At 28.2% G+C, this 22,485-nt stretch overlaps 4 protein-coding genes and 1 pseudogene across 4 annotated transcripts; 1 reads left to right on the forward strand and 4 right to left on the reverse strand.

The window, feature by feature from the left end:
• Positions 1 to 1,187: 1,187 nt before the first annotated feature.
• Positions 1,188 to 1,790, reverse strand: LOC149890270 (uncharacterized). Its single transcript, XM_090085892.1, has one exon. The coding sequence runs from the start codon at positions 1,773 to 1,775 to the stop codon at positions 1,212 to 1,214; it is 564 nt and encodes a 187-aa protein (XP_089942018.1). The 5' UTR covers positions 1,776 to 1,790; the 3' UTR covers positions 1,188 to 1,211.
• Positions 1,791 to 7,311: 5,521 nt separating this feature from the next.
• Positions 7,312 to 12,700, reverse strand: LOC149890271 (uncharacterized). Its single transcript, XM_090084785.1, has 8 exons — positions 12,204 to 12,700; positions 11,994 to 12,105; positions 11,687 to 11,824; positions 11,306 to 11,527; positions 9,028 to 9,318; positions 8,675 to 8,947; positions 7,688 to 7,895; positions 7,312 to 7,538 (listed from the first exon to the last, which is right to left on the reverse strand). The coding sequence occupies exons 1-7, from the start codon at positions 12,519 to 12,521 to the stop codon at positions 7,726 to 7,728; spliced, it is 1,524 nt and encodes a 507-aa protein (XP_089940911.1). The 5' UTR covers positions 12,522 to 12,700; the 3' UTR covers positions 7,312 to 7,538; positions 7,688 to 7,725.
• Positions 12,701 to 13,763: 1,063 nt separating this feature from the next.
• Positions 13,764 to 14,871, reverse strand: LOC149890272 (uncharacterized). The gene is made up of 2 exons (XM_090085461.1): positions 14,691 to 14,871; positions 13,764 to 14,473 (listed from the first exon to the last, which is right to left on the reverse strand). The coding sequence occupies exons 1-2, from the start codon at positions 14,869 to 14,871 to the stop codon at positions 13,983 to 13,985; spliced, it is 672 nt and encodes a 223-aa protein (XP_089941587.1). The 3' UTR covers positions 13,764 to 13,982.
• Positions 14,872 to 14,958: 87 nt separating this feature from the next.
• Positions 14,959 to 16,548, reverse strand: LOC149890273 (uncharacterized). The gene is made up of 3 exons (XM_090085244.1): positions 16,537 to 16,548; positions 15,763 to 16,023; positions 14,959 to 15,705 (listed from the first exon to the last, which is right to left on the reverse strand). The coding sequence occupies exons 1-3, from the start codon at positions 16,546 to 16,548 to the stop codon at positions 14,959 to 14,961; spliced, it is 1,020 nt and encodes a 339-aa protein (XP_089941370.1).
• Positions 16,549 to 19,561: 3,013 nt separating this feature from the next.
• Positions 19,562 to 21,837, forward strand: LOC145181652 (uncharacterized; annotated as a pseudogene).
• The last annotated feature ends 648 nt before the right edge of the window (positions 21,838 to 22,485 follow it).

Below are 22,485 nucleotides of genomic sequence, written 5' to 3' on the forward strand. Positions count from 1 at the left end.
GTTGGCTAAATTTGCAGGCGTTGCACTATACGCAGCCATGGGTGGTGTGTCGCTATCGGCAAAAGATACAGTGTTATGCTCTTTTCCTTCTCTCGTTCTTTTTGTAGTTTTTGGCTGTATATCGTTGCCTTACTCATTCATCATTTATTTATCAAGACAGGTTGAATTTGTCTCCATGTATACGTCTTTAGTTGTTATCTTTAACTTTTCTTCTTTTTCGCTTAATCATTTATTTATATGACAGGTTTTTACAAATTTTCTTTTTATTAGTCTTTGTCTCAGAAAGGTGGAAGAACTTTCGAGAACTAACTAAATTAATACCATTGTATTTCTAACAGTTTTAAACATTAATGATGTGAGTCACTCATTGAACATGTGAAGACTACACGGGAAGAAACGGCAGGGTCACATTTTTTCGTTTTGAGATAATTCATTTTTAACCTTTTAAACCTATATAGGTTTTAAATTTTTAGAAAAAATGTGTGGATTTTTAAAGTATATTGCAAAAATAACCATTTTCGTATGCAATTAGAGTTATACTTTCAATTTAAGTGCAATAATTTTCATTTTTAAGTGAAATTTTCATTTTTAAGTGAAATTTCTTTTTTAAGTGAAGTTTATTTTTTAAGTGAAGTTTATTTTGGACTCTGCCGTTTTTTTCCCGGTATTGTCTTTTTTAGTTTTTAGATCAAGTGAAAAGTTAAATTATTAATTATTTTATATTAGCTTGTAAATAAAATCAGGCAGGAGCTTTTTTATCAACCGACTTCACCACTGGAATCTAGTATCGACCTTAATTTTAATTTATACTGGTCTTGGGGCCAGTATAAATTAAAAATACTTTTTTGTTGTTGGTGACAAAATGCAATTTTTCTTTTTAATTCTAAGGTTTTAAGCTTTGTCCATACAGATGTCACTTTTCTTTCACAAAACTATATGTACAAACAGGTATTTATTGCAGGGAATCTTTCCTGATAATAAATGAGTTTTAAATTTTTATGGATAAATGTAACTACAAAGCTAATATTTATGTGTATTCTCAATTTTTATCTTTAACATCAATATTTCAATATCTTGTGATTATTAATTTTATAAATTGATTCAGTTTAAATGCAGAGAAAGAAAAACATTAACTTTTAAAAATCTTTCAAGAAACATTAACAAAAAAAGAAAAAAGAAAGGTCAAACTACAAATGAAAAAAGGCGTCTATTTATTCATCATCTTCAGAGTCAATATTTTCATGAAATGCCTCGACAAGCTCCTGATTGTAAGGCAGAGAATCATAAAACTCTGTATTGGATGTGAACTTTTTTAACACTTGTAGGTCTCTGTACTTTGCCTCGGAGATACAAAGTTTTGCATTATATAGAATCGGGATCTCACCTTTTATAGCAATCTTCCTATTATTTTTTAAATTTGTTTTTAATAATAACCCATTCCACGAATCACGATGAAATATAATGCCAGTTGAGTCTCCTCTAAAACAAATTTCACGAGGAGGACGTGTTGGAATTGGACATTTGTTCTTATAAAATGGTCTTAAAAAATCAGTTATATTTTTTACCATATCTTGCATCAATTCTACAACTTGAAATGGAGTGGGTCTTTTACGAGCATTTCCGAATGTGTTAATCCAATCTGATGGAATACATGCAGTTGTTTTGCAATTAATTAAACCCATATCTTTATCACACTCCATATAAGAATGTCCGCAGAATAGCTCTACAGATCGAATTTCTTTGTCTAAATGTTTCATAAAAAGATCATATAACATTGACGTTACCTCATCAGCCCCTTTTCTAGCAATAGTTTCATCATAACAATACAAAAAAACTTCATTACTTGAAAGCACGTGAATATTAAATGAATAAAATGCCAATTTTCTTCTGTAGTAAAAGTCACTGGTTGATAGATTCGGTAAATTGAGATTTTTTTGGAAATCAAAAGCAATTGACTCAAATCTTTGTTCCCTTTGTGCTTTAAACTGTGCATTTCGTTTTCTAACATAAAATGTTTCGGCATCTTTGTGGTGTTGTTCTTTCTGTAATTCTATCTCATCTAGTTGTTATTTAAGCTTTTTGCACTCTGAATTAAGAGATAGTTCAATTTTAATTGATTCGAGTTTAATTTTAAACTCATCATATTTAGAACAAGTGTCAGTTCTAGGGTACCCAAAAGAAATGTTAAAATTAGTGTTAAATATGTTGCGATAAGATTCATATGACAATTTATCATTTCCATACTTGATTTTAAACAGGTTAAACATCTTGGTAATATTCAGTTCTTCAGGAAGATATAGTCGCCTAGTTTTATTTTGAGAATAGTGAGACTCTTGACCTCTGAAAGAAGAAATGTGATCACATAACTTATTTTTAAGTTCAGGAGTAAAATTATTATAATGATTTTTGTGTTTTCCTGTTTGATCGTGGGGTGAGTGACCTATATAATGAAAAAACGTAATTTTTATATAAGATTAATGTTATTAAAAACTTGCATTAAGAAAAAAGATTTTATAATTATTAATGTATTCAATAAAAAATTATAATTTGCCTGTGGTTAAAAGACTTCTTTTTATTGTCTCCAATCTTCCCTTCTTTATCCCAAAGATTGAAGTAAATGCAGAAAAGCAAACATGAACAAACAAATTCTTACTCGTTATTACCTCTTGATTTGTAATAAAAAGTTTATATTTGTAACTGCTATTATAACTTTTTGAATCGATATTTCGTGGTCTTCTTCTTGAAACATTATTTAAAGTTATTAAACTAGCAAGACACGAATCTTGAGCATCCTTGCTGGCTAGAGAGTTAAAATAACTTAATAAAGAAATTCTATCTTCTCTTTTAACAATTTCGAAACATTTCAACCTTTTACAATTACATTCAAGTCCTGTTTTATGTGATGCTAGTCTTTGTTTTTTTTTTACTTTCACGTAATCTTTCCTTACTTTTTCGTTTTTTGAATTTCTTTAGCATTTCTAATGGTTTTTCATTAGCCGCCATTTTTACTAAATTTACATCAACCAAGTCATCTGTTACTATTTTGAAAAACAAGGACTTAAAGCTATCAATATCAGTCTTGATAATTCAAAAAATAAGGAAGGTAAACTTGGTTGATGTCTTTTAGTAAGTGCTGAACATTATTCACATTCTTAAAAATTTGCTTTTCGGGGAGGTAATTTTTTGTATAATAAAGAAAAGAGATTTCATTCCGTCAAACTTTAAATATGCATTAATTTGTTTGTTTGATTTGAATTCAAATACAAACTATACTTTTGTGGTTAATAAAGCTAGAATGCGTAAAATGTCAAAATTTTCAAAATGTGACCCTGCCGTTTCTTCCCGTGGAGTCTTCATCTGTATCCACCTGGTATTTTGGTTGACTCATTCTTTTCTTCGTTCGAATGTTATATGCTTGAGTTGGGTGAAAACTTAAGGATAATTTTTACAATTTTCTTCATCTTCCCTCCTCACAATATAGTCCCAAATCAGCTTTGTTATAATGTTGCGATAGTTGGAAAAGTAGGAAAATACCAACAAGTTCACAAACCTCGGCACCGTCAAAAGCAGCCATGGTAACATCAAACAAACCGCTTTTCTTTTTAACCCAAACTTGATCATTATTGAAGAGTAACGGTTTTCTTGCGCGTTTGATAATCATTTTTTGATCATTATTAACTGTTATGTGCTTCTCAGCAAAACTAATTGCGTTCTTTAAAAGATTTTCATTGCCATTATTGAATAAAAAGAACGAATTGGTTTCAAAATGCAGGCATAGAAATAAATTTCTTATTTCGAAGTTTGATACTGGTGACTAGGCCTATATTATTTCTTTCTTTCTTTTTTTCTTTCCTTTCTTTTCTTTTCTTTTCTTTTTTTTTTTTTTCTTTTCTTTTCTTTTCTTTTCTTTTCTTTTCTTTTCTTTCTTTTCTTTTCTTTTCTTTTCTTTTCTTTTCTTTTCTTTTCTTTTCTTTTCTTTTCTTTTCTTTTCTTTTCTTTTCTTTTCTTTTCTTTTCTTTTCTTTTCTTTTCTTTTCTTTTCTTTTCTTTTCTTTTCTTTTCTTTTCTTTTCTTTTCTTTTCTTTTCTTTTCTTTTCTTTTCTTTTCTTTTCTTTTCTTTTCTTTTCTTTCTTTTCTTTCTTTCCTTTCTTTCTTTTCTTTCTTTCTTTCTTTCTTTCTTTCTTTCTTTCTTTCTTTTCTTTTCTTTCTTTCTTTCTTTTCTTTTCTCTACTTCTTTATTGCTTTCTTTCTTTATCTTCTTTATTGCTTTCTTTCTTTATCTCCTTTCTTTCTTTCTTTATTTCTTTTCCTCCTCTTTTTCCTAATATGACGTCAGAGCACACGATAGAGTAATTTTTGCAATTTGTAACGGTTTTCATAGATTTTTGATTTATATTTCATGGCTGATGATTGCCGATAGACATGAAACTTTAAGTACCATACATAGTTGTTGTTTCTTCGTTTTATAAATATATATAAATATTGCTCTATTTATGCAAAATATTGAGCACTCTTATACGAACAGGAGATATTGTATTTGAAAATAATACAACTTGAATATATATATATATATATATATATATATATATATATATATATATATATATATATATATATATATATATATATATATATATATATATACTTCTATATGCAGTTGTACAATTTCCATTTTTTAAAATGAAACAAGTATTATAATATTTTATATTTCAAGAAATTAATAATTGTGTGCATTTGGTGAATTAAAAGTGTCACGTTTACGTGGTAAAAATCTTGCAGATAAACGTGATTTTTACCACGCATTCATTTATGAGTATTCTAATGGCTATTGTTGTATGAACCTCATGGGAATAGAACGTCGTATACATAGATAAGATTTTATGTAGTAGGGAAAGAAAAACGCTGATACTGAGTTTATATTAATGTTTGTTTTTAAAAAACCAATGCGAGAATGCAGCAAGAGGAGCTGAACAATCAAGCAAACACCCTTGTAAAAGTTGTTCCATCATAACCAAATCAGATAACTTTAATCCTGTGGTTATGATGAACATTTTTGAAAACTGTTTTTTATTAATGTTAAATACTATTTTAAAATATTTCATTCTAGTTCCTCAGCTTATTTTAGAATTGTGATTGAAAAAGTTGTTCAAAAAATAAATGATTGCGTGTTAAACAAAATATTGAAGTTGTTGAAAACATTGCCTATTTATGGTATGTTACAAATACTTCTAATTTTTGCTAGTTAAACTCAGTATTCCTTTACGTTCTTATTTTAGAATGAAAAAAGTGAATGATGTTTTGTTTTCTATTTGCCTATATTGTTTCTTAAATGCAGTGCATTTAGTAATATTAATTTTAGTTGTTTTAACTTATCTCTTTTAATGTCTTTTTTAGGGATTAATTGTGTTTAGTTCACTAGAATGATCAACCCAGGACTTATCCAATGCAGTTTTTCAGTTAAACAAGCCCGTGAACTTTCTTCCTTAACTTATGATGTACCAAAAATGGCAAAAAGTCTTACTTATAGTTTAAATCAATATTCAGACTTATTAAATGATTGTTGGATTAGGAAATAAATGTGACTTCAACGTTGCTCAGTTTTCATTCCTGTTTTTAGAAGTGGAAGACACCCAGCGATTCATATGGGTCTAGTAGAGTAACCTCTCATACTCTCAACTTTTCTGATATGTCTGATAAATTTAATGATTCGTTTAGCATATCAAATAGTAATGCCTTCATAGTCTTGTTTCTAACTCAAATCTTACTGATTTGCCTGTTTGTTTATCCATTTCAATCTGGAAAGAACGTAATTGCAATGACGGATTTAGTAGAGTAAGATATTATCATGTTGCAAAATTTATCTATCTTTACATATTTAATTCTATGAGTTATAGTCATAATACTTTTACTTTGTTATTTAGAGACAATTAGTACCAGGTCACAAAATATACATTGACCACGTAAAATTCAGCAAATGTAAAAAATCGCATGGTACGATTAGATTTGTAAATGATCTTTTGGTGGGAAACAAAAACTATTAAGTAGTGTCAGTTTTTCTGGCAAGCAAATTAATACTCACCCTTAAAAAGTAGCAAAACCCAAAGTTTATCAAGACCTTGTTGATGGTGTTGTTGGTTATTAGTTATAGCATTTAAATTTCTTTATTAAACAAAAGAAATCAATATCTAATTGAACTTTTTTGTATTTTTAGCTTGTGTCTGTCAGATATTGGAAGTATGTGCAAACAGCAATCAAAATAAAATTAGACATTGCGTTGAAAGTTAAGAAGAGTTAAAATATGAAAGATATTATAAGAACATACATATTGTATTTCTGTCTTTTTTAATTATTTAATATATAGTCATTTGTTTTAAAAGTTTGTAAATGCTTTTCTTCTTATTTTTCATCCCAATTCCAAATATTCCTTATGTGCAATTATGTCCAAATATTCCTTATGTGCAGATGGTTTGCAGAATATCATAAAAAGTCTATAAAGTTGCAATATATAGCAGTTTTATAGACTTTTTAAATTCTACAACGTATGAAATATAATATAGACTATATTCGATGGAATGTATTCCATCAATTCTAAAGACCATCTGAAATGATAATAAAAAGTATTTTCTTTACACTTTCGAAAAATACGTTCTACATAAACTTCCATAGGCTTTCTATAGTTAAATTTCTGTAGACCATGTTTTAAAAGCTTATAGAAAATAGTATTGATCTTTTTTATAGAAACTTCTATAGACATTTAATTGCGTATTCTATAGACTTCTGATAGTTGAATTTCTATAGACAATATGTTTCAAAAGCCTATAAAAATAAGATTAATTTTTTTTAAAGAAAGTCTATACAAATTTTGTCCTGGGATGCTTATTTTACATCAATCGTGTTTATTTACAAATAGTCACTCGAGTTTACAAATAATTATTAGAATTTACGAACAATTCAAAAATGTTTCAAAAAATATTATATAAATCTTTGATATATTGTTTTGAAAAATCATCTATATTATGTTGTTGCATAACATAAAAAGTTGAAATAAAAAAACTTCCACCTAGTTTACGAGATGATTAGCAGGTGTACTGCTTCATACCTAAAATGTGGACATCTTAAAGTAGAATATTTATGATTTTGTATACTCCCATTGTATTGCATAATGCAGTCAGGGCCGCAAGAAAATTAAAATGCTCACCTTGAGTTCATTTTAAACGCAAATCTAGTTTAACCGTTATGTGAAAAGTTATTTTAATTTTTTTTTTTTACACAGATCGTTCATTTTCATATTCATTTCAACAAAAACATAAAATTAGTTTTGAAAAACTTTTTATTTAAAGAGTTTATATAAACACTAATTGAAATTCCCTTATATATTATAGATTGAATTTTATTATGGCTTAAAATTAATTCACATAAATATAAAGTTTGTATATACGAGGCGTTTAAGTTGTTTCGATGTTTTTGGTTAGAATACTGCATGTTTTCATTCACGTGTATTTTTTTTTTGGTATCTTTTTTTAAACTCTTCATTTGAAACTAAACAAACAAAAAAAACAACAAAAAAAATTTTTACTAACGTAAACAAAGATAAACAACAGCAAAGTGATATAGTTCGATGTGACAGTTATAGGTAAATTTAATTTTACATACTTAATAGTAATGTAGTTTAATGTGGAAATACTTGCCTATTTCGATAAAATGTTTTTTGACAAATGTGTGATGACTAATAAGTGCGTAACAAAAACCTAATCCACTGCAAGTTTACTTGTGATCTAAAGCGAGCTCCTTGCACTGAGTTGGGATACATCATACTTGCGTCACATGTGTATGACCACCATTTATTACAAGGAAGAAATTGAGCCCCTTGAGAGTTAAATCTATCAATTTCACCAGCTAATAAAAATAGCAAAAAAGTTATTTAAATATGTAGCTGCTATCAAAACAGTTTTGTATATTTTTTACAGATCGTATATTTAGTAAATTATCATTTCTATATATGTAGAATGTTTTGAATATTTAATAATAAATGTTTTCTAATTTTTTTATTTTTTATTTTACATATTTTATATACTTTATGCTTTCACATATATACTTGATGGACTTTCGCATAAATACTTATGGTCAAAAAATCCGGGACTAACTCACTGATAGTGTGACAAAACAAAAATTCGTATGTTACAAAGAATCTGCTCTTTAGAAAATATCTTTGTCGAAGTTTGCAAAGTTTAAAAGTGATTTTTAACACGCGGGATGTCCTAATGACGTGATTACACCAGAAAACATTAAAAAAACCTCAATATGGAGAAAACCTCTGACATAAATTATTTACCGAATTTTTTGCGCCTCTTTTGTGTCGATGGATAAAATGTGTATCTGCATGTAAACATTCGAACGTGGAAATGTTTAAAAAGCGTTGGAGTATATCACTCTTCAAGGAGGGCAGATCGATGAATAAAGTGGAATTTTGTACACACAAAGTTTCTTTTTAGGTAGTGACACAGGGGATTTTTTGACTGACGTATTAACAAAAAGTGTGAGGAAAAAACTTTACAAAAATATGTAAATGGCTATGCCGCTTTGAATTTAAATACCCAATTACAAAATAATCTTGCACTCCAAAGGACTACAATTCAGCTTATTAACTTACATGTTGTTAACAACAGTAAACTTACATCCTCTGTCGTCGTAGCTTGAGTAGGTAAATCTGTAAAGTTGTTCTTCGGTATCAACATGAATATTATTGTAAATGATACTAATAGTATTATCCCCTCGGAACGAATAATCTATTCTCATGTCAGTATTTAAAGATTTAGTTAACTGATGAAGATTCTCCAAACCAATCCATTGCTGGTTATCAAGTCCAAAACCATTTTTATAAGCCTCGTAATCTTTGTTCCAATAATCAGACTCCATACTAGAAAATCGTGTCATCATGGGAATCCATACTAAAAAAGGATTATAAATTATTTAACTTAAATTAGATTTTTTTAAAGTAAATTTTAAGTAAACTTATGGACTGACAAACCTGAACTGTTAGGTAAGGTTTGTGAAGACTGGAGAAGTTGTAATATACAGTAAGAATAAGCGGGATCACTTCCTCTTATAGTTGCATAATATCCAAGGGCGCATTTACATAAACCAGCATTAAAAACAACATCTATTCCACGCAATTTAAAATTTGGGTCTATGTTGGGATTGTCTGTGGAATAAAGTTTGCATGTCTGTACGCAAAGATCGTTTGAGAAAGTTAGCGAACTTACAGTTTTCCCATTTATATTTACATTGCCAGAGGTAGCTTGACATTCACCATGAGCACCTGTATAAGAAAAAAATTTTGATAGTTAACATAACGGGTGATGAGAAAAAAATGAGACTGCGTTTAAAAAGGCTTAAGTCCCTTATTTTAAACGATTTTTTTTCAAACTAAAAAAAAAAAAAATTCAAGTAGAGAATTTTTTATGCTTTTAAAATGTATATTTCTTTAATAAAACTCCATTTCTTCAAATATTATCGATTTGACCATTTACTGATCCCATTAGACTTTGTATGGCAGTAAAATCGATCTTATTCAAACAATAATTTATTCTATTGCAACGTTGATCAACTGTTTCTGCTTTCCAGTGTTCTTGTATACTGTTCCAGTAGTTCCAGTTGTTCTTGCACCTTCTCCTTTCAATTCCAAAAGTCTTCAACAGGCCTACATTCTGGTACGTTGGGAGGGTTGTCTTCCTTTTCAACAAAATTGATGCTACCTTGCCTGAAATAATCCAATGCAGTTTTTGCATAATGTGACGTTGTTAGGTCAGGCCAGAATATTTAGTTGTTATCTAAATGGTTTAATTTGATGAAAGGAACAAATCTTTTTATGTTTTTATTTGCAATCGCTCAGGTATAATTCTTGCTTGTTTGATGGTTTAAAAAGTGAAAAAAACGAATTACAAATACCTTTACGCGAGGTTAGAATTATTTTGTTCTATCTCCCATTTTAAAATTTGGGAGAAAATGATTTATTAGTTTTAGTTAGTAATAATAACTTTTAAAAAACGCTTTATTTTATAAATTTTTTTCTAAATAATTTGCTTAAACATAAACTATTTAAAGCATGAGTTATTATTTCTTTAAAAGTTAAAGCTAAAGATTTAAACAACTTTTACTTTTAGAAAAAATTAAAAACTTTCTCCCAAAGTTTAAACTTGGAGATAGAACAAAATAATTCTAACCTCGCGTTTAGCTGAAATACAAATCCAGAAAAACACTTTTTGCTCGTATTTTTCAACTGGATTCTATTTTACGATTGGTAGTGTTATAGAAGTGTTTCTAGGGTAGAAAATTTGTTGTCCATTAACAGCGTTGTGCTTTAAAGTTAAATAAGATTCGTCATTAATTATTGATTCATGATTTTTGTATTTTTTGAACAAGCGACTGGATCTCGTTCTTATTTAGCGTTTTTTATTCTTATTGGAATCTTTTTTTTTTTTTTGTTTTTTTTACATTTAATATCTGAGTATTTCAACTATATTTTGCAGATAAAAAACTAATCGCACAAAAAGTTTCTAGCTGCTCGCCTCTGTGAGACACCATCATTGTGTTCAATCATGGTCTTCAGCTTAGCGACTAAACCACTTCCTTTAACTCGTTGAGTTCCAATTCCATTATCTACACGTTCAGTTATATGGTGTAGGTTGCTTTTGGTATTTTTTCTGCTTTAAAGTAACAATAAGTGTAATCTAAAAACTATATACACGCTCACGGCGGAACCCCTCCTCAGATTATTTTTATTTTCATTTTCATACGTAAAATTTTAATTGCTTATTTTTAATTTAAAACTAAAATAAAACTGTATTAAAATAAAAACAATACATATAATACGCAACTAATAGATTTAGTGCATCCAAGTTTCAATTAAACGCAGTCTTATTTTTTTTGTCATCAACCGTTAATTTCTCTAATCCGAAAAATATTAGTTTTGTTAAGAGAGTGTATTGAAGTTGTACTTTTTATGCTTAATATCTTAATCTTATTTGATTATCAATGCACAAATATTATTAGTGTTATTTAAAAAAGTAACAAGTTTAAGTTACTGTTAAAGAAAAATACACTTTCATGGTTTGAAATTCTTGAAGTATATTTAATTAGCTAATAAACAAATATTATGTTATTAGCGTGTATTTATAGCCAGCAAGAACAAAATGCAGAGACGAAGGTTTATTTCATCAATACCGAAACCAACTGACTGCTTAAGTGTCTAAAAATTTCATTTATTAAATTTGATAACGTTAAACCAAAAACTTACGGCTGTTTACCTAAGATGCAGTAAGTCGTTTTGGTTCCACTAGGATCGTTCGTAATCAATCCATTTAAACATTCGCATTTATCATTCAGCCAAACAACTGAGTTAATTTCATTTTTACCATTTTTTTTTTCAAAAATACAAAACTCTGGGCATTTGTTGTCACCTGTTGGATATAAATCTTGGTTACTGTTTCCCAAGACATAGTAGCCATTTTTAAATAGACACATATTGACTAAGAAAAAAAAAAAAAAAGGATATGAATATATACAAATATATATATAAATATATATATATATATATATATATATATATATGCATGTATATATGTATGTATCGATGCTTTAACCTTAAACTATAATAAAAGGATTTTTAGTTGTTATTTGCTCTTTACCTTCGTTTTGTAGTTCTTTCTTACTCATCTCGCACAAAGTAAAAAAGGATGCATTTCCACTTGGATTAATTTTGTATAAAGCGGTAAGGTTGAACCCTCGATCAAAATGACTTTGACAACTTCTTGCTTCTCCTGCCACTGAAAAGAAATTTTTAAACGAATGTTTTCAACACTTTTTAACAAGCTAAAAGTGGCTTTTAAAAAATGTTTAAAATATTTGAACATAAAACATTTCAAAATTTTGTGGCGAACATGAAAAACGAAAATGTTTAAATTACTTTCCAAATTCGATATTTTAAAAAACCACCTTCTATACAATTGCACATGTGCTGCCTTCTGCTTTTTACAGAGCAAGAGGGATTACATTTACACTTCCCACACGGGTTTTTTGTCAAACTACAACTCTGAGAACATTTAGCCTAAAATAGACGAGTTCAAAAATATATCATACGCTGAGATATGGGAACAACAACTTAGAAAGCTATTTGATTGTTATTATTTGTAGAGTCCCACTTACCTTTTCTTGTGTTACAAATAAATACCCTTTTTCTTTCGTGGTTTCAAGAACGTCTTTGCTAAAAAAAGAACAACTAACTGTGCTTTCATTTATGTTTTGAACAGAAATTGATTTGCAAGGAGAGTCAGGTTTAAAACAGTACGTAATGCATTCTTCGTAAGAGTGACGATATTCTTTGGATATATAATGTAACTCAGTTGTTCTTGTACTTTTATACACTACGGCGGAGTATATAGAAGATTTTCGCTCAGGATAAAAATATTCTGTGAGTATTTCCCTTAGTTTCCCTATTACTAAAATGAAATACAACAACTTCATGTCTCTTTTCCTTTGAGAAAAAGTTTTTGTTTTATAACTTTATACTTTGTTTTTAACTACTAAGTTCCAAAAAACTAAATCATTTATCAATATTTCTACCGATTACTTTGCATAAGTAAATACATACTTATAAAAAGAGCTTCATTTAAACTTCAATATTTTATCATTTCCAATTGAACAAACTATTTTTTTTCTAACTCAATATCCAATTCATGAGTTGTTGCATTTTTAAGTAGCAAGTGAATTATATAAATGTTAAATTATTTTTGCCATATGTTCTAACTCCATCAAAAGAATTCATAAAAACAGAGCAAGTATTTTAGAACGGAACAAAAATATCAACGAGTAGATTTAGAGTTTAAAACTTTTTAGAGTTATTCCTATACATTAAGTGATTCAAGTGATTGGGCACTGTAATTTTAATCATTTACGAGGAAAAAATGTATTTAAACTTTAATAAACTATTTATAAACAAATTTTAGAATTATACTTGATACATAGCGTCATAGCACTCATAAAGAAGGTTTGAAGGCAACCCCCAGGACAAAATGTTCTATAGATTTTCTATAAAACTAATTCATTTCTATAGGAGTTCTGTAAAAATAATTAAGTTTTATAAAATTTCTATAGACAATTTTTTGAAGTCTATAGAAATTTCTATAGACTTCAAAATATATTTTGATCTTCTATAGACTTCAAGAAATTGTCTACAGAAATTTCATAGAACTGTTTAAGGAGATTTTAAAGGGAAGTAATGCAATCAAAAATAGTAGGGTAATTTCGGCGTTTTAAGCTATTTTGTTGTTTATAGACAATGGTTGCTTTAATAACGTTAAAAAATCATGCATATCGATGTCCTGCAGATATATCTATTAAATAATAGTTAAAAAATTGTTTCAAGCTTACAAAGTTTTATGTAAAATTTGTTTTACAAAATACTCAAAAATGACGAAATTAGCGACCTAGTATGGTAATTTCGGCACAATTATACGGTAAATTCGGCATACTTAAGAAAATTAGATGTTCATTGAAAACGCACTAATATAATTAAAATATCATAAACAGCTATAAATCTGCATTGTATAAAGTAATTGTCTCTTAAATGGAATTTGTTACACCTAATTGGCATTTAATCAAGGGCGTTGCAATTGCAAAGATTCATACTTTTTGAACCACCTATTTTAGTAAAGTATGAATACATCACCCAAAACAGAAACCTTATTAGAAAAATGTGCTTCCAAAGTAAAATTGTAAATAAAATGATTACTAATTTCTATGATTTCGATGATTATTTCTAAATTCTGTTTAAATAAGAATTCATGTTTATAAGCTCAAAAGTAGTTCATAAAATAATATTTTACATAACTACAATAGTTAAACATAAAAAAATTAAATACAAAACTCAAAGAAAACTTTATAAAAAGAGATTTATTTAAGAAAGTTAAAAAACAGCTTAAAGAATCAGTGTTTCATACAGTCATCACAAGTAAATACTTTTTTAGCATAAACACCACATAAAGCAGCACATGTTTCATGCCACCATCTACAGCATTTATGGCATTTATCCCAATTATCCTTTAAGTATGGATCGACAGGATCCCCATAACTGTATTGACACATTGCACAAAGTTGTTTATTAATCGCACTTTTAGCATCAAGGTTACTCAAACACGTCTTTTGATGTGTAGATATATTTTCTTTAATGCACTTTTTACGTGGCTGCCTGTTCTTACATTTCAAAGATAAAGATTCCTCTAGCTGAGATTTATATGGTGATCCAGTAATTTTTTCAGCATGATTTACCCTCCTTTTTATACCTGTTCGTTTTTTATTTTTAATGTCAAGTCCAGCTAGTGATCCAAATGTAACACCATGAGGTTGTGAGGTTTCATCAGAGGTGGCTAATTCTAATGACTTCTGAAGTGTAAATGATGAGTTTGGTGAAGCAGATTCTAAATAAAAATATTTAATTAAAAAAGGTGAATAAAATTAGGCAACATGTAAATTATAAAAAATTTAAACTATTTATATTTTTTTAAGAAACTTTTTTTTAGGTTAATGAAACAACAGATAACTTATTATTTTGCTTGATTTAAAAAAAATTTACATTTGTGTTTTAAATAAATGGTGGAAGATGGTAAAAATAATACATCTTTTAAAATGATTTACCTTTCTGAGAAGCAATTACACATTCAGTAGCAAAATCAATATGATCTAAATCTTTAGCAGAGTCTAACCCATTGTCGAGAGTAGGGTGCATTTCAGAGGTAATATTTGGTTTTGAAATTTTTGATACAATATACGAGTGATCAGTAGCCTTAGCTGCAGCAAAGTCTTCTTCAGTAAGCATATTTCTATCAAATGAATATATTCCACATTTTTTAAACCCTGACTGACAATTTTGAACAGTTGCAGCTTTCCCATAAGCTATTCCAAATTATTCACTAACCTCTAATTCAGTTACAGGACGACCTGGATGGTGACGAAGCCAAGTACCAACTTCTTGATCATAGAATATTTTAAGACTTTTAAAAAATGAAACATCAAGTGGTTGCAGTTTGTGCGTGCAGTGAGACTGAAGTGATAGTATAATAACATTTGTCTTGCGAGCTTTTATAATAACACTAAGATTTTTTTTATGACTTGAATGTCCATCTAAAATTAGAAGAACTGGTTGGTCTCTTGACTGTGGCTGGACTGCTTTTAAAAAATGATCAATCCATTTTTCAAACAAATCAGTTGTTATCCACCCATTTTTGCTGCCACCATAAATAGAACCGATTGGGGCTTTATCTAAAAATTCAGGTCTCACTCGAATACGTGGATAAGTCAACATTGGAGGGACAAAAAATCCGCTTGCTAATTGACAACAAACTATTGTGATTGTTTTTCCTCTTTCAGAGCTTGTTAAGCTACCAACACTATGTTTTCCCTTCAGGGCAACAACTTTTCCTGGTTTATGGCATATAGACAATCCAGATTTGTCTACGTTGAATAAGTTTGCTGGTGGAATAATCTGCATTTCATCAGCATTAAACATTATTTTTTCTAGTTCATCATAAAAACGATTAACTTTTATTCTGTTAAAACCAATGGCTCGATGCAATGACATTGATTCAGCAACTCTTACAGAGAGTTTATTATGACGTTTCAAAAAACCCCTAAACCATTCTTTTCCTGCTGACTTAGTTGCACAATTAAACTTATGAATAATCCCATTTTCTTCACAAAACTAGAATACCATTTGCTTTACATCTTTTGGAGACAGACCAAATAATCTCTGTGACATAGTCAGAAGAACTTCAACAAGTTCTTTTTCTTGAAAAGCTGAGAGTGTTGTTGGGTATCCTGCTCTTAACTTTTTAACACAATTATCAACAGACACTCGTTTTATATAGTCATGTAGTGTTTGCCTTGGTATTTTATGTTGTTTAGCAGCAGAACATTTCGAGCAACCATCAACTAAAACTGCATTTACTGCTAGTTTTAATGATTCATTTGACTAATTACCATATTTTACACGCTTTGAACCCATTATATAATGCTAACACACAATTATATATATATATATATATATATATATATATATATATATATATATATATATATATATATATATATATATATATATATATATATATATATATATATATATATATATATATATATATATATATATATATATATATATATATATAATAAATTATTAATTTATTGTATACATATTATTATATGACAGAAATTTAATTTATATTGTGGGGAACTATTATTTTATTAAGTTTCACAGAGACACTGACGAATTCAATTTTTTCCTAACTCGTTATTATCTTATTACTATCTGAATTACTAAAATCAACTTCTTCTATACATAATATTTTAAACGGTAATTTCCATTTTGGTTTCAGAGAAAGCACGGGTCGGCAAATTCGGCACTGCCGAAATTAAAAACTATTTATAAGCCGAAATTATCTTCTTATAGCAGTCCTTGGGCAAACTGTTATATCTTGTAACATACTTTGATTTTCATCTTATTGTTGCTCACATTTTATTCAGTTTAAATTTTTGAATAAAATAAATAACAACTTTTGGTAAAAATTTTCGAGAAAAAATCATTTATCCAACATTTTCAAATAGGTAAAAATGTTAAGAAAAAGCTAATAATCATAAATTAATGCACCTATAATGTAAAAATAAAAGTTTAAAGCAATTTTTTTAGGAAAATTGTTTATCTTGCTACAATACCCAACTATGATTTGATTATTCCAATAAATAAATATTTTTAGGTGTTTTTTGAAGGGGTGCCGAAATTATCTCCCTGCCGAAATTACCCTACTTTACCCTAAGTAAAGCTTTGAAATGCATTTAAAAATAATTTATGCATCGTTGAAAAATTTTAAATAATTAATTAAATAGGAATTGCTCAACTTTTCACAACAATAAAGACATCCATGAAATAGCATTATGAATATGAAAAAAGTGAATGATGTTTTGTTTTCTATTTGCCTATATTGTTTCTTAAATGCATCACATTTAATAATATTAGTTTTAGTTGTTTTAACTTATTTGCTTTAATGACTTTTTTAGGGATTATTTGTATGTTAAGTCAATTAGGAATATCAACCCAGGACTTATCCGATGGAGTTTTGCAGGTAAACAAGCCCCATGATTTATCTTCCTTAACACATTATATGCCTATATTGACAAAAAGTCTTTCCTCTAATTCAATTCAATATGCAAGTGACTTCAATGTAACTCAAAGTTTTCATTCATCTTTTCAGAAGTGGAAGCCCAGGACAAAATTTGTATAGATTTTCTATACAAAAAATCAATCCTTTTTTCTATAGGCTTTTGAAACATATTTTCTATAGAAATTCAACTACTAAAAGTCTATAGAATATGCAATTGAAAGTCTATAGAAGTTTCTATAAAAAGGATCAATACTATTTTCTATAGGCTTTAGAAACAAGGCCTATAGAAATTTAACTACAGAAAGTCTTTAGAAGTTTCTACAGATCGTATTTTTCGAGAATGTATAGAAAATATTTTCTATTATTGTTTAGATAGTCTATAGAATCGATGGAATATATTCCATCGAATATAGTCTATACTAAATATTACATATATTATTTACCACATATAATAAAGACAATAAAAATGCTACCTATACCAATTTCATAGACTTTTTATGATATCCTATAAACCATCTGTATGTTACACATAAGGAATATTTGCTATTGGGATAAAAAATAAGAAAAAATTGCATTTAAAAACTTTTAAAACAAATGACTATATATTAAATAATAAAAAATGACAGATATACACTATGTACATTTTTAAGGATATTTTAAGGAATATTAAGGAATATTTGCTATTGGGATAAAAAACAAGAAAAAGTGCATTTAAAAACTTTTAAAACAATTATCTATTTAAAACAATCTATTAATACGTCCTTGATTCTAGCGAAAGCGTATTTTATTGAACCAATAGTTACTATTAACTATTGGTTTCAGAAGTTTAATCTAATCTAAACAATAATAGAAAATATTTTCTATACATTCTCGAAAAATACGATCTGTAGAAACTTCTAAAGACTTTCTGTAGTTAAATTTCTATAGGCCTTGTTTCTAAAGCCTATAGAAAATAGTATTGATCCTTTTTATAGAAACTTCTATAGACTTTCAATTGCATATTCTATAGACTTTTAGTAGTTGAATTTCTATAGAAAATATGTTTCAAAAGCCTATAGAAAAAAGGATTGATTTTTTGTATAGAAAATCTATACAAATTTTGTCCTGGGCTTCCACTTCTGAAAAGATGAATGAAAACTTTGAGTTACATTGAAGTCACTTGCATATTGAATTGAATTAGAGGAAAGACTTTTTGTCAATATAGGCATATAATGTGTTAAGGAAGATAAATCATGGGGCTTGTTTACCTGCAAAACTCCATCGGATAAGTCCTGGGTTGATATTCCTAATTGACTTAACATACAAATAATCCCTAAAAAAGTCATTAAAGCAAATAAGTTAAAACAACTAAAACTAATATTATTAAATGTGATGCATTTAAGAAACAATATAGGCAAATAGAAAACAAAACATCATTCACTTTTTTCATATTCATAATGCTATTTCATGGATGTCTTTATTGTTGTGAAAAGTTGAGCAATTCCTATTTAATTAATTATTTAAAATTTTTCAACGATGCATAAATTATTTTTAAATGCATTTCAAAGCTTTACTTAGGGTAAAGTAGGGTAATTTCGGCAGGGAGATAATTTCGGCACCCCTTCAAAAAACACCTAAAAATATTTATTTATTGGAATAATCAAATCATAGTTGGGTATTGTAGCAAGATAAACAATTTTCCTAAAAAAATTGCTTTAAACTTTTATTTTTACATTATAGGTGCATTAATTTATGATTATTAGCTTTTTCTTAACATTTTTACCTATTTGAAAATGTTGGATAAATGATTTTTTCTCGAAAATTTTTACCAAAAGTTGTTATTTATTTTATTCAAAAATTTAAACTGAATAAAATGTGAGCAACAATAAGATGAAAATCAAAGTATGTTACAAGATATAACAGTTTGCCCAAGGACTGCTATAAGAAGATAATTTCGGCTTATAAATAGTTTTTAATTTCGGCAGTGCCGAATTTGCCGACCCGTGCTTTCTCTGAAACCAAAATGGAAATTACCGTTTAAAATATTATGTATAGAAGAAGTTGATTTTAGTAATTCAGATAGTAATAAGATAATAACGAGTTAGGAAAAAATTGAATTCGTCAGTGTCTCTGTGAAACTTAATAAAATAATAGTTCCCCACAATATAAATTAAATTTCTGTCATATAATAATATGTATACAATAAATTAATAATTTATTATATATATATATATATATATATATATATATATATATATATATATATATATATATGTATATATATATATATATATATATATATATATATATATATATATATATATATATATATATAATTGTGTGTTAGCATTATATAATGGGTTCAAAGCGTGTAAAATATGGTAATTAGTCAAATGAATCATTAAAACTAGCAGTAAATGCAGTTTTAGTTGATGGTTGCTCGAAATGTTCTGCTGCTAAACAACATAAAATACCAAGGCAAACACTACATGACTATATAAAACGAGTGTCTGTTGATAATTGTGTTAAAAAGTTAAGAGCAGGATACCCAACAACACTCTCAGCTTTTCAAGAAAAAGAACTTGTTGAAGTTCTTCTGACTATGTCACAGAGATTATTTGGTCTGTCTCCAAAAGATGTAAAGCAAATGGTATTCTAGTTTTGTGAAGAAAATGGGATTATTCATAAGTTTAATTGTGCAACTAAGTCAGCAGGAAAAGAATGGTTTAGGGGTTTTTTGAAACGTCATAATAAACTCTCTGTAAGAGTTGCTGAATCAATGTCATTGCATCGAGCCATTGGTTTTAACAGAATAAAAGTTAATCGTTTTTATGATGAACTAGAAAAAATAATGTTTAATGCTGATGAAATGCAGATTATTCCACCAGCAAACTTATTCAACGTAGACAAATCTGGATTGTCTATATGCCATAAACCAGGAAAAGTTGTTGCCCTGAAGGGAAAACATAGTGTTGGTAGCTTAACAAGCTCTGAAAGAGGAAAAACAATCACAATAGTTTGTTGTCAATTAGCAAGCGGATTTTTTGTCCCTCCAATGTTGACTTATCCACGTATTCGAGTGAGACCTGAATTTTTAGATAAAGCCCCAATCGGTTCTATTTATGGTGGCAGCAAAAATGGGTGGATAACAACTGATTTGTTTGAAAAATGGATTGATCATTTTTTAAAAGCAGTCCAGCCACAGTCAAGAGACCAACCAGTTCTTCTAATTTTAGATGGACATTCAAGTCATAAAAAAAATCTTAGTGTTATTATAAAAGCTCGCAAGACAAATGTTATTATACTATCACTTCAGTCTCACTGCACGCACAAACTGCAACCACTTGATGTTTCATTTTTTAAAAGTCTTAAAATATTCTATGATCAAGAAGTTGGTACTTGGCTTCGTCACCATCCAGGTCGTCCTGTAACTGAATTAGAGGTTAGTGAATAATTTGGAATAGCTTATGGGAAAGCTGCAACTGTTCAAAATTGTCAGTCAGGGTTTAAAAAATGTGGAATATATTCATTTGATAGAAATATGCTTACTGAAGAAGACTTTGCTGCAGCTAAGGCTACTGATCACTCGTATATTGTATCAAAAATTTCAAAACCAAATATTACCTCTGAAATGCACCCTACTCTCGACAATGGGTTAGACTCTGCTAAAGATTTAGATCATATTGATTTTGCTACTGAATGTGTAATTGCTTCTCAGAAAGGTAAATCATTTTAAAAGATGTATTATTTTTACCATCTTCCACCATTTATTTAAAACACAAATGTAAATTTTTTTTAAATCAAGCAAAATAATAAGTTATCTGTTGTTTCATTAACCTAAAAAAAAGTTTCTTAAAAAAATATAAATAGTTTAAATTTTTTATAATTTACATGTTGCCTAATTTTATTCACCTTTTTTAATTAAATATTTTTATTTAGAATCTGCTTCACCAAACTCATCATTTACACTTCAGAAGTCATTAGAATTAGCCACCTCTGATGAAACCTCACAACCTCATGGTGTTACATTTGGATCACTAGCTGGACTTGACATTAAAAATAAAAAACGAACAGGTATAAAAAGGAGGGTAAATCATGCTGAAAAAATTACTGGATCACCATATAAATCTCAGCTAGAGGAATCTTTATCTTTGAAATGTAAGAACAGGCAGCCACGTAAAAAGTGCATTAAAGAAAATATATCTACACATCAAAAGACGTGTTTGAGTAACCTTGATGCTAAAAGTGCGATTAATAAACAACTTTGTGCAATGTGTCAATACAGTTATGGGGATCCTGTCGATCCATACTTAAAGGATAATTGGGATAAATGCCATAAATGCTGTAGATGGTGGCATGAAACATGTGCTGCTTTATGTGGTGTTTATGCTAAAAAAGTATTTACTTGTGATGACTGTATGAAACACTGATTCTTTAAGCTGTTTTTTAACTTTCTTAAATAAATCTCTTTTTATAAAGTTTTCTTTGAGTTTTGTATTTAATTTTTTTATGTTTAACTATTGTAGTTATGTAAAATATTATTTTATGAACTACTTTTGAGCTTATAAACATGAATTCTTATTTAAACAGAATTTAGAAATAATCATCGAAATCATAGAAATTAGTAATCATTTTATTTACAATTTTACTTTGGAAGCACATTTTTCTAATAAGGTTTCTGTTTTGGGTGATGTATTCATACTTTACTAAAATAGGTGGTTCAAAAAGTATGAATCTTTGCAATTGCAACGCCCTTGATTAAATGCCAATTAGGTGTAACAAATTCCATTTAAGAGACAATTACTTTATACAATGCAGATTTATAGCTGTTTATGATATTTTAATTATATTAGTGCGTTTTCAATGAACATCTAATTTTCTTAAGTATGCCGAATTTACCGTATAATTGTGCCGAAATTACCATACTAGGTCGCTAATTTCGTCATTTTTGAGTATTTTGTAAAACAAATTTTACATAAAACTTTGTAAGCTTGAAACAATTTTTTAACTATTATTTAATAGATATATCTGCAGGACATCGATATGCATGATTTTTTAACGTTATTAAAGCAACCATTGTCTATAAACAACAAAATAGCTTAAAACGCCGAAATTACCCTACTATTTTTGATTGCATTACTTCCCTTTAAAATCTCCTTAAACAGTTCTATGAAATTTCTGTAGACAATTTCTTGAAGTCTATAGAAGATCAAAATATATTTTGAAGTCTATAGAAATTTCTATAGACTTCAAAAAATTGTCTATAGAAATTTTATAAAACTTAATTATTTTTACAG

Source organism: Hydra viridissima, unplaced genomic scaffold (genome assembly GCF_058129835.1).
Source record: "Hydra viridissima isolate aposymbiotic clone 2 unplaced genomic scaffold, HvirCarnegie_v1 scaffold_4, whole genome shotgun sequence".
In the NCBI taxonomy this organism is placed as follows: Eukaryota; Metazoa; Cnidaria; class Hydrozoa; order Anthoathecata; family Hydridae; genus Hydra; species Hydra viridissima.